At 44.8% G+C, this 13,285-nt stretch overlaps 1 protein-coding gene across 5 annotated transcripts in view; it reads right to left on the reverse strand.

The window, feature by feature from the left end:
• Positions 1 to 1,609: 1,609 nt before the first annotated feature.
• The window catches only part of LOC126982751 (dynactin subunit 1-like), a 145,763-nt gene continuing 134,087 nt past the window's right edge, over positions 1,610 to 13,285 (reverse strand). For all 5 annotated transcript variants that reach the window (XM_050835075.1, XM_050835079.1, XM_050835076.1 and 2 more), the window contains 2 exons: positions 5,229 to 5,318; positions 1,610 to 5,028 (listed from right to left, as the gene is read on the reverse strand). In XM_050835075.1, coding sequence (XP_050691032.1) covers positions 4,894 to 5,028; positions 5,229 to 5,318 — 225 coding nt within the window. In that variant the 3' untranslated portion in view covers positions 1,610 to 4,893. The remainder of the gene's footprint in view (positions 5,029 to 5,228; positions 5,319 to 13,285) is intronic.

Here is a 13,285-nt window from a genome sequence, read left to right on the forward strand (position 1 = left end):
CCACGAGAACTTAGCAGTGAGGACCCAGACACGATGAGGCTACGTTTGGACAAGACTCAAGTCCAAGACCTGCTCAAACTGGTTACTCCAAGCTTATCTAGCTTTGTGGAACTCATTGTGGTACTGGAATAAACATGCGGATAGCTATTGAACCGATCAGCTGATACGCTCTTTTTCTTCTTGTGACCACAACTTACCGACCTCAGGAGAAAATAACCGACATGCTGGTGACTTGAGTTTCTGACTAGAATTTCGAGGAGTTTCCCGTGAAATGCAGCCGACTTTGAATCTCTGTACAAAATTCTCGAGAAACTAGCAGTTGGGTGATCGTGTTCACACGTGCTGGGGTGAGATTCGCAGAGATGCGCGCTAATGGCCCGCGGTAAAACTACGAACTAATGATTTAACTATCAATGTTGACTTCAGATTCACAAAGCTTTCGTTTCGTCATGGTTAGAGGCTGCTGATTGGATGAGCGCCGTCGATGATGTCATCGGACTCTGCCAGTCACAAGCATGTTTTCAGAACTGTCAGCCAATCGTAAGGCAGCCTACCGCCTTCAGCTGCAGCTTCAAAATGACCTGTTCTCTCTTCACATTTTCTTCATTTTTACACAGTATGTATTTTGAGATAACAAATGAGTAAAGTGGGGGGAAAAAAAAGGCAGCTTCTCCACAGGCCAGAACAAATAAGTGCTTTTTCAGTGTTTTCAATACCCTGAGTTTCGCTATCTGCAAGTTTAGCGCTATACCTGTGGAATGAAGCTAGCACAAAACTTGGGAGGGTACTGTAGTTATCAGTAGTTCACAACAAAAATGGGACATTTCAATACCAAACAAATAAAAGCGGGACATTTTAGGGACACTTAAAAAAGCGGGACAAACACAAAAAAGCGGGACTGTCCCCCCTAAAATGGGACTCTGGTCACTTTAACTTAGGTGAGTCTGATTGTACCAGAGACCTTCATTGCCCAGTGCCTCAGTAAGTACATACATACATACTTGTAGGCAAATGCATCTCTGAGTATAGTACCTGTGTAAACATGATTGATTTAATGAAATTTAATGGGGATCTTTCATTATGTACCCCAAGTATCCGAAAGTTCCATTTATCTGGCACCTCTGATTCCCTGGGGTTACTAGTTACTAGGGGTTTTACTGTACTCGCATAGTCCGTGAACACCAACTCCAGGTATGTGGCACGCTACTCAGAAGTCAATCCTGCTCACTGAGTGGATTCTGTAAACAATATTCTGTAGACAATCCAGAGTGGAGGGCAAGAGGACACCCACAAAGTTTGTGACTTGAGCAAGTCAGTGGAACCTGTCATGAGGTACTCAGGCAGGGAAGGGAGCCTGCATGGAGACTTGCCTGAAGAGATTCCTGAGTTTGGTGCTATGAGGTAGGCAAGGTGATGCCCCCCCCCCCCCCCCATATGGCCCTCCTGATTGATTTTACAGGGACAAAATTATCAGTATTTCTAACTAAACTGTATGGAATACAGAAAAGTGTAATAGATTTTATACGTTCTGGAGGGACAAGTCCACTTGGATGCTGCTGCTTAGTTTGGCAATATAATACATTATAGTAATAAAGCAAACACACCTGGAAAATGTTTTGGTCTTTATTATGGGTAATGGGGAGTTTACTGTACATATGTTGCTCACTAAGTATTCAACACTTACAGTAACATTTCAGAATGTTAATTCTATTCACATACAATTTAATGGTGGAACAAAAGTCCAGAAGGCCCCGCCGCTCACGGCCTCACTATTCACGGATTCGCTTATATGCGGGTAAGGTATTTGCGACACCCCCCGCCGAACGCGGATGAAAACTAGCGTATACACGGTCTGTAGTGCCCAGCTCGAACATAGCGCAATGTAAACAAAGAAACTGTCCCTGGAGCTGGATCTTGGGGTGGATGTACGGGACTGTCTCTTTCAAAAGGAAACACTGTATTTTGCGGCGTATAACGTGCTCCAGTGTATACCGTGCACCCTAAACTTTAAGACCACAATTTTAAGGAAAAGTTGGACAAGAGGGGATATGGAGACGGGACCGCGAGTGTAGCTCTTTTCCCGTATGTCACAACTAGGTAAATACACACACACACACACACACTACACGGCCCGGTAGCTCAGTGGATATAGCGTCTACCTCATAACCAGAAGGACGGGTTCGATTCCCTGGCCAGGTGAAGATAAGTTGGGTTTATCTTCTTTCACGTGTAGCCCCTGTTCACCTAGCAGTGAGTAGGTACGTGACGTCAGGCAAGGAGTTGTGACCTCGTTGTTGCAGTGTGTTGTGTGTGAGCGGTCTCAGTGCTACCCAAAGATCGGTACTACGAGCTCTGTGCTCCTCCATAGGGAAATGGCTGGCTGTCTCGAGAGAGACCCACAGCAGACCAAGAGGTGAATTACACACACACAAAGGGGAAATGAGAAGGGTGTGGGGAGGGAGGAGCAGAAGGGAGAGTCAGGTCATGTCCTGACCCTAAGCCCTGACCTGAGTCAGGTCATATCATGTCCTAATCCCTGACCTGAGTCAGGTCATGTCCTGACCAAAGCCCTGACCTGACTTTCCCTTCTGCTCCTCCCTCCCCACACCCTTCTCCTTTCTCCTTGTTTTCATACTATCTCTCCCTGTTCCTCCACTCCTTTTCCTTGTTCTCCATTCTTACATCCTCTATCTTTATTTCTTTAACACTCACACTGTCTGTCTCCTCCCTTTCCCCTTCCCTGTATTTACTTAGTTGTCATAAAGGAAGTGAGTTACGCTCATATGAGAATCGCACGGAGTTGTGTGGCAGTCTACGAGTCACATTGACCCATAAAACCTTGTGCAAACTTTAAAATTACGGCGGAAAAAGGCAGAGAAAAAAAATCAAAATTTGTACCTTCGGCGTATACTGCGCAGGGGTAACTTTCTGGCATTTTTTTAAGTGAAAAAGGTGCGTGTTATACGCTGCAAAATACGGTACTTATTTTTGCTTTCTAAACATCAAAATTCGATTTAAGTGTCATATTCATGCACGGAAGGCCACAGTGCTATTCGCACTACATATTTCCCTGTGGGTCTGACGTTTGGCTGACAGGATCATGGTGGTTAAGAACCACAGTGATCCTACGTGGACTGTAGTGAAAACTCATTAATCTGGGACACAGAAAACATAATTAATAAAACTGGAATAACTTTACATCTCTTTCCCTCCCAAACCGAACATTACAGTGTTAAAGTAAGCAAAATAATCCTTAAGTATGATACACATAGATGCTTTTCGGGTCTTCCAAGCTTGGCAACGCTGTCCCAGCACTAATAACGATATTCAGTTAAAGTTATTGTTAAAAACGTTAATTAGGGATGTTTTATGCAATAGTTATGGGTCAGGAAATGGAATATACTGTGCTAAGTACGATGATCTGGCAACACTGGTGTACCCGGAGCAAAACAAACAAGATGGCGGCCGCAGCGAGGACGGTGAGGCCATGAACCTTTACACACTCACTCTTGCTTACTAGGCGGGTCAGGGCATTAAATAACACAACCAACCATCACATCAGACAAGATCACCAGGACAGCGGCAATACTAGCTTAAACACAAGATATATAGGGAAAAACAGAGCCTACATTACCCCTTGCCTGGACGTGAGTGTTAAATTATTACAGTCCTTATTTAATTCGTGATTTATGTGTATGTAGAACTATATAACAATGATTAGAAATGCCTTAGAAATCTTTTTTTTTTTTATTCGATCGAGATGGTAGAATGAAACCCTATTTTCCCTATTTGATTATAATCCCGGCGATCGTGGATTCATGGATCACGGGAATCTTGCGGAACCAAATACAGGTAACTCTCGATTTACGCAAGTTTGGTTTACGCATTTTTGAAATAACGTGGGGTCCAAAATCCAAATAAATTTTTATTTTAAACGTTTTTTTCACTTATACACGATATTTTATGGAGTGGCGGCCACCAGATGTCTCACACAATTGGACTCACACGGCGCCGCGGCCACACAGCTGAGCTCATTTCTTCCCGCACGCCACTTGAACAACAATACAGTACCCACGCTGCCACACTACTCAACAACAACAACACTCTCGCTGCTGTGCTACCATAAGGGGAAGGGCAGCCAGAGGAGGAACCATGAGAGGGAGAGGAGTCAGAGTGATACAGTAGGCAATAAAGGTACAAACCTACCTCTTGTTTGATTTACATTGTTTTTGATTTACGCAACCTCTTCAAGGACACAATACTCGCGTAAATCGAGAGTTACCTGTACCCGTGAACGGCGGGGGGCTTCTGTATATCCATTCAATGATCCACACATCTGCCTAGTAAAGAAATTGGCCAAGATAAATAAAAGTGACAGCAAAAAGTGCATATGATAAACCCCTTGGTCTCACCCATTGCCATTCCATTTGTATCAATAAATGAATATTCATTTTTAGAATATGCAAAAATATATCAAACAATAGCCTGTATTACTTATCCCAATTCAAGAAAGCTCTGGGCATGGGTTAAAACAGAAAATCTGGATAATCCTTCTGCCCTTTGCCTTGATAAATAGATCATTTCTACACAGTGGTTGCTCTTCATATTATGTGTTTAACCCAGTAGCTGCGGGGATCTGTTTCTGAAAGGCTCCTCTAAGCGAATTAATGAGAAAAAATTATCACTCACACAAATCATTATACAATTATATATCAATGCATTTAGGATCAGTTTATGCATCCTCTATTTTTTGGGGTTTGTGTCAAGGCAAAAATTTGGCCCATCGCTGATAGGCGGTAAAGCCACAAATTTGGCCCGTCGCTGCTACTGGGTTAAAACAGTGATATATGTTATCTGAGACCACATTAGATTAAAGGGTTGAGAAGTATTTCTCTATTTCAGAAGACGCAGGTGAAGGGTCATAAGATGGTCTCGTTGAAGGACAACTTGAACAGGCTCTGGGTTGCCTGGGACATCCCCTGGCACCCTCACTCGCCCCACCTGCACTAGTTCTTGTTCACTCAAGACCTGTGTATAGTCAAGTACATTCTTAAAAATATATATTCAGTTATGATTTTGTAATTTTCACATTATTTTACTCTATATTTTTTGCAAACGTGATATGATGAGATGATCTGTTTGCAGCTTTTAAGGCTCTCTGAAAAGTACATTCTAGGGATGTGAGGCTGAAGCAGGTCATATTGTATCTTCTTCCCTTCTTCACTTACCTTAGTGAGCTGTGGGGATGGAAAAGCAGAAAAGGCAGTGGCAACACTTCCTCCAGGTTTAGTGAGTGCAAGGGCACGGGTTATTTCATCCTGGAGCAAGAGAGAATAAGGGCTGGTCAGAGGGAGATGGTGACAAGGCAGTTTGTAACTGGTCTTCAGATGAACTGACAGGCTGTCATCACCACAGCAACCAAATCACATACCCTCAATCTATCACTGATACTCATATTAACTTTCAAAGAAGACAAACTTGTGTATTGCTTCTGAGTCAACATTTTGTACTGGTAAATTTATGTGTATTCAGAGACTGATTTAGACAAAACACAATCTTGATAGAACTTATATCTACCATTTATATTTTATGCAAATTTTTATAAAGTTTCTGAAACTTTATGTATATTACTTTTATTGTATTTTCTCTAGGTGGATGGTGTTGTATAAAATGTTTTAAGACTGCTGACAACAATAATTTTAAAAACATTAAGATACAAAATTCTAAAATCATGTCATGCAGACAGACCATTGTATTTTCAGTTCAAAATACAGAAAAAGTCCGTTCAACTTTAGAAATTGGGTGACGTGCTGGTGCATCATTAGTGATGGGTTCAAAGGCTGTGACATGTAAGTATGCCAATAAAATTTTGGTGTAATTTTGAGCTCAGCAGCCATCTCTACTTGTGTAGGTCTATAATATACTAAATGGGAGTAGACTCCACCATACATGTATGGAGTACATGTATGGAGTATGCATCTCACGTGTGGGGGGGCTCCACTCACACAGCTCTTCTGGACAGAGTGGAGTCATATGAACATAAGAACGTAAAGAGTCTGCAAGAGGCCAGTTGGCCTATACAAGGCAGCTCCTGTACACTCAACCCCACCTTACCTCACCATCCATGGCTTTATCTAACCTCTTCTTGAATGTATCTACGGTATTGGCACCCACAACATGGCTCCCAAGCCTGTTCCATTCGTCCACCACTCTATTGGTGAACCAATTCTTGCCTATGTCTTTGTTGAATCTGAATTTGTCTAACTTAAAACCATTGCCACGCGTCCTACCTGGCTCTTTCACTCTCAAAATTTTATTGACATCCCCTATATTAAATCCCTTCATCCATTTATAAACTTCGATCAAGTCTCCTCGCAACCTTCGCCTTTCTAGAGAGTGTAGATTTAAGTGCTTCAGCCTGTCTTCATAAGGCAAGTTTCTCACTCCCTGAATCATCTTTGTCATCCTCCTCTGTACAGATTCTAACATCTTGATATCCATTCTATAATAGGGGGACCAGAACTGAACTGCATAATTGACATGAGGTCGAACTAGTGCTAAGTAAAATTTGAGGATGACTTCAGTGCTCCTATTGCTCACGCTCCTTGAGATGAAACCAAGTACTTTGTTTGCCCGATTTTTAGCCTGAATGCATTGAGCCCTAGGACGGAGGTCAGCGCTCACTAGGGCTCCTAAGTCTCTCTCACGCCCAGACCTGCTTAGAGGAGTGTCATTTAAGGAGTAATTGTGTGAGGGGTTATTCCTACCTACACTCAAAATGCTACACTTCCCGACATTGAATTCCATCTGCCACTTCCTCGCCCAATCATATAGTCTGTCAAGCTCATCCTGGAGAACGGTAGCGTCGCTGTCTGATTGGATTACTCTACCGATCTTGGTATCATCTGCGAACTTACTGACATCGCTACTAATTCCTGTGTCCAAGTCATTGATGTAAATAATAAAAAGCAGAGGACCCAGCACTGACCCCTGTGGGACTCCACTCGTAACACTGCCCCATTCAGATTTCCTACCATTGATTTGCACTCTCTGCTTCCTACCACTAAGCCACACCCTGATCCAGTTCAAAACTTTCCCATCTACGGCGTGAGCCTGTAATTTTACTAATAGCCGGTGATGAGGGACTTTGTCGAACGCTTTACTGAAATCTAGATATAATATGTCATAGTTTTCATCTCTGTCAACCGCCTCGATTACTTTAGTGTAGAAGGACAACAGGTTAGTAAGGCAAGACCTACCCTTTGTGAACCCATGTTGTGAATCATGAATTAAATTATGCTTTTCTAGATGGTCCCGAATGCTCCGGGCTATAATTGACTCTAACATCTTTCCTACAACTGATGTTAAGCTAATTGGGCGATAGTTTGAGGTGGCTGACTTGTCTCCCTTTTTGAAAATCGGCGTCACATTAGCTACTTTCCATTGATTGGGCACATACCCAGAATTTACCGACATCTTAAAGATATCGGCAAGAGGGCCACTAAGGACTTCCTTGCACTCTTTCAGAACCCTTGGGAATACTTCGTCTGGGCCCGGCGATTTGTTTTTCTTCAACCTACCAATCTCATCCTGGACTACTTGCCTAGTGATGATCATATCCCTCAACTTGTCGTTCTCGTCACCCTCATATATCTGAACTCTCTCCGGAATGGTTGTTAGATTTTCCTGCGTGAAAACTGAGAGGAAATAGTTATTCATCATTTGGCTCATATCTTCTCCATTCTCAACGAGCTCACCCGTGTTTGTTTTCAACGGTCCAATTCTGTCCCTTGTTTTCGTCCTGTACAATTTGAAGAAGCCCTTGGGATTGCTCTTGGCCGCGTTGTCTACCCTAATCTCATAATTTCTTTTTGCTAGGTGGGTGTTCTTCTTCACCGACCTGGCTAGCTGAACATACCTACCCCTGAGGTGGATCTCTCTCTCTCATCAGCTCTCCTCCTCTTACTGATAGTCTTCTACCTCTTAAATTCCGTCGCGATGTTGCCTCTCTTTCTATCTTCTATCGATATTTTCACGCTGACTGCTCTTCTGAACTTGCTAACTGCATGCTTCCTCCCCTCCTGCGGCCCTGCCTCACACGACTTTCTGATCAAGCTCATCCTTATACTCTCCAAACCCCTTATGCAAGAGTTAACCAGCATCACTCTTTCATCCCTCATGCTGGTAAACTCTGGAATGATCTTCCCTCATCTGTATTTCCTCCTGCCTACGACTTGAACTCTTTCAAGAGGAGGGTATCAGGACACCTCTCCTCCCGAAACTGATTTCTCTTTTTGGCCACTCTACTCTATTTAGGAGCAGTAAGTAGTGGTCTTTTTTTTCATATTTTTTTTTTTATGCCCTTGCACTGTCTCCTCTGCTGTAAAAAATAAATAAACAAATAAATAAAATAAAATAAAATACATGTGGTGTCTATATGGAAATATGTGGTTGTCCTCGTCCTGATGTTTGAACGAAGGCCCCTAGCCTCGGACATCGCAAGGTGAGTGAGATGTAGCTTTACTTCTCTACAACGACATAAAATTAGCATGCTTAATTTTTTGTGTCTGATTTTGAGCTTTATAGATCCCTCTCACTAACTGTGGAAAATGTACAATACATACACATAATACGGCTCAGTGTACTGTTAATGCTATAATGTAGCAAATGACTCAGTTTCCCTTCAAACACTATAAAGCATACATGTGGCTTGTCTTTGTCACATTTTTGAGGACAAAATAAAATAAAAATAAACTGATAAACAGGGTGGAAAAGAAAGCAAAGAAAGATGTAAGTAAATTAAATCATGAAAGTGACTAGCCGAGAATAGGAGTGTAGATAACTTACAAGATAAGGCTGAGGGAAGCATGCAGCCTACTACTACTACTGCAGTGACTCTTTGTTATGAAGTTACTCCTCCTACTACTACTACTACTACTACTACTACTACTACTACTACTACAGTTTGAGAATCCTTTACCCGAAATTCCAAAATCCGAAAACCTCTAAAATACAAAAGTTTTTTTAATGTTGACATGACGCATCACAAATGGAAAATTCCACAAAGTGATGAGAAGGTTCCACCACGTACAGCTGTTATGTGCAACACCTTCGGTCCCAGATATTTCGGATAAGGGATTCTCAACCTGTACTACTACTACTACTACTACTACTACTACTACTATTACTAATACAGTCAAACCTCGGTTCATGAGTATTTTAATTTACGAGCAAAAAAAAATCACAAAACATCCCTTGGTTTACAAGCAGTGACGATATACAAGCATCTTGTTTGTATTTTTTTTTTTTTTTTTTAATTTGTCGCCACCTCAAGGGTGGGGATCCGGGGTATATGGCGGCCGTCGAGGTCAAACGTCTCTCCGAGGAGAAACCACAGACCTTTGCCAGTGGACAGCTCATGAAGGGGAGGGGAGGATGCCGACTGACCGACTCTATTAGCTGATGTCAGCCTAGCTGACCAAGTCGGTCTTTCGAAGAGGACTGGCGTTTTTTTTTTTTTTTTAAGTCAAAGACATGAGTGTGGGTTCCCTTTATTTGCTGCAAGACGAGAGTGCTCAAAGAGGAAAACAATGGGAATAGTCTCAGTTAGGGTTGCCACCTTGAGGTCAGAAAAATAAGGAATGCAACATCCCATTCTCCTGTGTGTGTGTGTGTGTGTGTGTGTGTGTGTGTGTGTGTGTGTGTGTGAGAGAGAGAGAGAGAGAGAGAGAGAGAGAGAGAGAGAGAGAGAGAGATAGAGAGAGAGAGAGAGAGAGAGAGAGAGAGAGAGAGAGAGAGAGAGAGAGAGAGAGAGAGAGAGAGAGAGAGAGAGAGAGAGAGAGAGAGAGAGAGAGAGAGAGAGAGAGAGAGAGAGAGAGAGAGAGAGAGAGAGAGAGAGAGAGAGAGAGAGAGAGAGAGAGAGAGAGAGAGAGAGAGAGAGAGAGAGAGAGAGAGAGAGAGAGAGAGAGAGAGAGAGAGAGAGAGAGAGAGAGAGAGAGAGAGAGAGAGAGAGAGAGAGAGAGAGAGAGAGAGAGAGAGAGAGAGAGAGAGAGAGAGAGAGAGAGAGAGAGAGAGAGAGAGAGAGAGAGGGGGGGTCAAACATTGACACCTCACTGATACGGGGGGAGAGAGAGAGAGAGAGAGAGAGAGAGCAGCCTATTTCTCTCTCTCTCTCTCTCTCTCTCTCTCACACACACACACACACACACACACACACACACAGTAGTACCTGCTGGCGATAACGAGTCCAACACGTGATCAGGCCATGGTGGTGAATTACACACACACATACGTAGATGGGAGAGATCGAGATACAGGGAGAGGGAGATAAGCACTTTGGTCATAGTGTCAGCAGAATCAAGCTGTAACTTGTTGATTTCTCTCTCTCTCTCTCTCTCTCTCTCTCTCTCTCTCTCTCTCTCTCTCTCTCACACACACACTGGATAAATGTAGATATGGAGACGGGACTATTAAAACTTAGCTCGGGCCTGGTAGACTACAAATTAGTAAGTACAAATAGGTAAACACACACACACACACACACACACACACACACACACACACACACACACACACACACATTGCAGGGAGGAGGTAGGAAGGAAGAAAGAAAGAAAACAGAGATAGTGAGATGGGTGTGAGGGGGAGGCAGGGAGGGGAGGCCGCAGCTCCCGCGCGAACCCGTGTCCCAGAGCCAAGGCGGTGGTGAGACAATGCACTAGCCAGCCACTTGGCAACTCTAGGGAAGAGGAACTCCACACAAATACACATACAGTATACCCCGCATAAGTTGGACCAATTGGGAGGAAGGCCAATCCGAGTTATCCAAAAATCCGAGTTACCCGAGGGATTTATTTTTTCACATTTTGCACGCCTGTTACCACTAACAGTTAAAATGGTCTGTGTAATGCATTACGTATATACGTACTACATACATGGCGCGCGCACACACATACACACGCGGCGTACACACACGTACCGCACCATGAGCTCAGCATGGCTCACACCTCTCTCAAGGTCTTGTATAACAGCCATTTTGTCTGCCACCGACAGCATCTTCAGTTTCCTAACTGACGTGGAAGACACAGTCTTGCCCTTAGAAGCCATGGTAGAATTACAAAGGCAACAATAAGGGCTACAGAACGAGCGAAAGCTGAGGGAGACACTGCCACGCACTTGCTAAGTCAACTGTGTAAACACTGATCTTGGCGCCGGCAGTGCCGTGGCACACGCGCCTGTTTCGTGTCTCCAACGGCTCAGACAATTCAAATGACTCGGATAACTCCTCAAATGACTTGGACGATGTAAGGCCCCTTTCACACGAGCGGTTTCTGCCGCTCCAGCACATGCCGGAGCGGCAGCCACATGCCCTTTCACAAGAACGGTTTCTGCCGCATGCCCTTTCACACGAACGGTTTCTGCCGCTCTGGGGAGCGGCAGCCGCGTGGCACCTGGACATCTGTGGTCAAGTGCGGTGTCTGCCGCATCCACTTCGGTATCTCCTTCAGTCATATTTGTAATTTTCTCTTGAGGGATCCCACAAACAAGGGCGTCTTTCAATCTCGGAGATCAGCAGCTCTGTGTCATGGTAATTTTTAATTAGCCATAACCCGGAAATTTAAATGCAGATGTTTGTTGTACAGAGGTATACAGAATTAATATGTAAGACACTTACATTTTCAATATATATATATATATATATATATATATATATATATATATATATATATATATATATATATATATATTTTTTTTTTTTATTTATTTTTTTTACGTCGCGGCCTAAAGCGCCGGTAGGCTTCTTCCCGGTGGGTCCTGATGGTTGGCCCAGCCCGTTCTGGCGCAGGCGAGTGTTTATAGTGGCGCCATCTTGCATTGGCTCATGCTGCCCTCCCGGAGCTCATCTTTGATCCTAGAATCTAGAGTCCGGGTTGGTAGGTGGTCTTCTGGACAGCATGTGGGTAGTTTTAAGCCACTCGGCGGCGGCTGAAAAATCCCAGCTTGGTGGCACCGGGCGGGGATTGAACTCGCGTCCTCCTGAACGCGGTGCTATTACTCTGTCGATTCAGCCACCGCCTCCCCAATATATATTAATTGAAAGTTCATCAGATGAAAAATATAGTGCATACCAGCTTTTCAAATGATGTAGACAAAGTGGTCGCGTGCCCTTCCTCCCAGTGTTGACAGACAACTATCCCTCGCCACACACGGCAAACACATGACCACCGAAACTGTTGTGCGGCATCTGCCGCTGCGGTCTTGCTGGCAGTCTGGCAGGGTGCGGCTGCTGGAGTGGCAGTCCTGCCGCTCCGGCTTCGTGTGAACGCATCCATAGGAGTCAATGTAAAGCTAAACCGTCCGGCATGTGCCGCAGCGGCAGAAACCGCTCGTGTGAAAGGGGCCTAAGAGCTATCAGGGGTGCATTTGAGAGAGTGACTCGGGCCACCCCGGGTGCCCAGCAACCCGGACCCCTCTATTGAACGCTTTTGTGCGCCTCTCAGTTAAGCCTCGTCGTAGCTATGGTAACAGCATCTCACTGGCAGCAAAATGGCGTCCGCTGATCTTCTGAGGACGTTTACTAGGGGGGGCCTGCATGCAGCTCTTTCCCCGCACACTCTGAGCATGCACGAGCAGTCTCACCTCCTGATTGGTGCGAGGATTCTCGCCTCATGATTGGCCGCCTTCTCATCAGCTGATACATGTAAACATTTCATCAGCTGATACATGTAAAGATAATAACAATAATGATAATAATAATGCTCCCTTCCTCCACTGTCCTCCCTGTCACTGCACTGCACTGACAGTTAGGACAGTGGAGGAAGGGAGTGAGGGGTGGGTGATGCGGTGACAGGGAGGACAGTGGAGGAAGGGAGTGAGGGGTGGGTGATGCAGTGACAGGGAGGACAGTGGAGGAAGGGAGTGAGGGGTGGGTGATGCGGTGACAGGGAGGACAGTGGAGGAAGGGAGTGAGGGGTGGGTGATGCAGTGACAGGGAGGACAGTGGAGGAAGGGAGTGAGGGTGGGAGATGCACTGACAGTGAGGACAGTGGAGGAAGGGAGTGAGGGGTGGGTGATGCAGTGACAGGGAGGACAGTGGAGGAAGGGAGTGAGGGGTGGGTGATGCAGTGACAGGGAGGACAGTGGAGGAAGGGAGTGAGGGGTGGGTGATGCGGTGACAGGGAGGACAGTGGAGGAAGGAGTGAGGGTGGGTGATGCAGTGACAGGGAGGACAGTGGAGGAAGGGAGTGAGGGGTGGGTGATGCGGTGACAGGGAGGACAGTGGAGG

Source organism: Eriocheir sinensis, chromosome 51 (genome assembly GCF_024679095.1).
Source record: "Eriocheir sinensis breed Jianghai 21 chromosome 51, ASM2467909v1, whole genome shotgun sequence".
NCBI classification, from domain to species: domain Eukaryota; kingdom Metazoa; phylum Arthropoda; class Malacostraca; order Decapoda; family Varunidae; genus Eriocheir; species Eriocheir sinensis.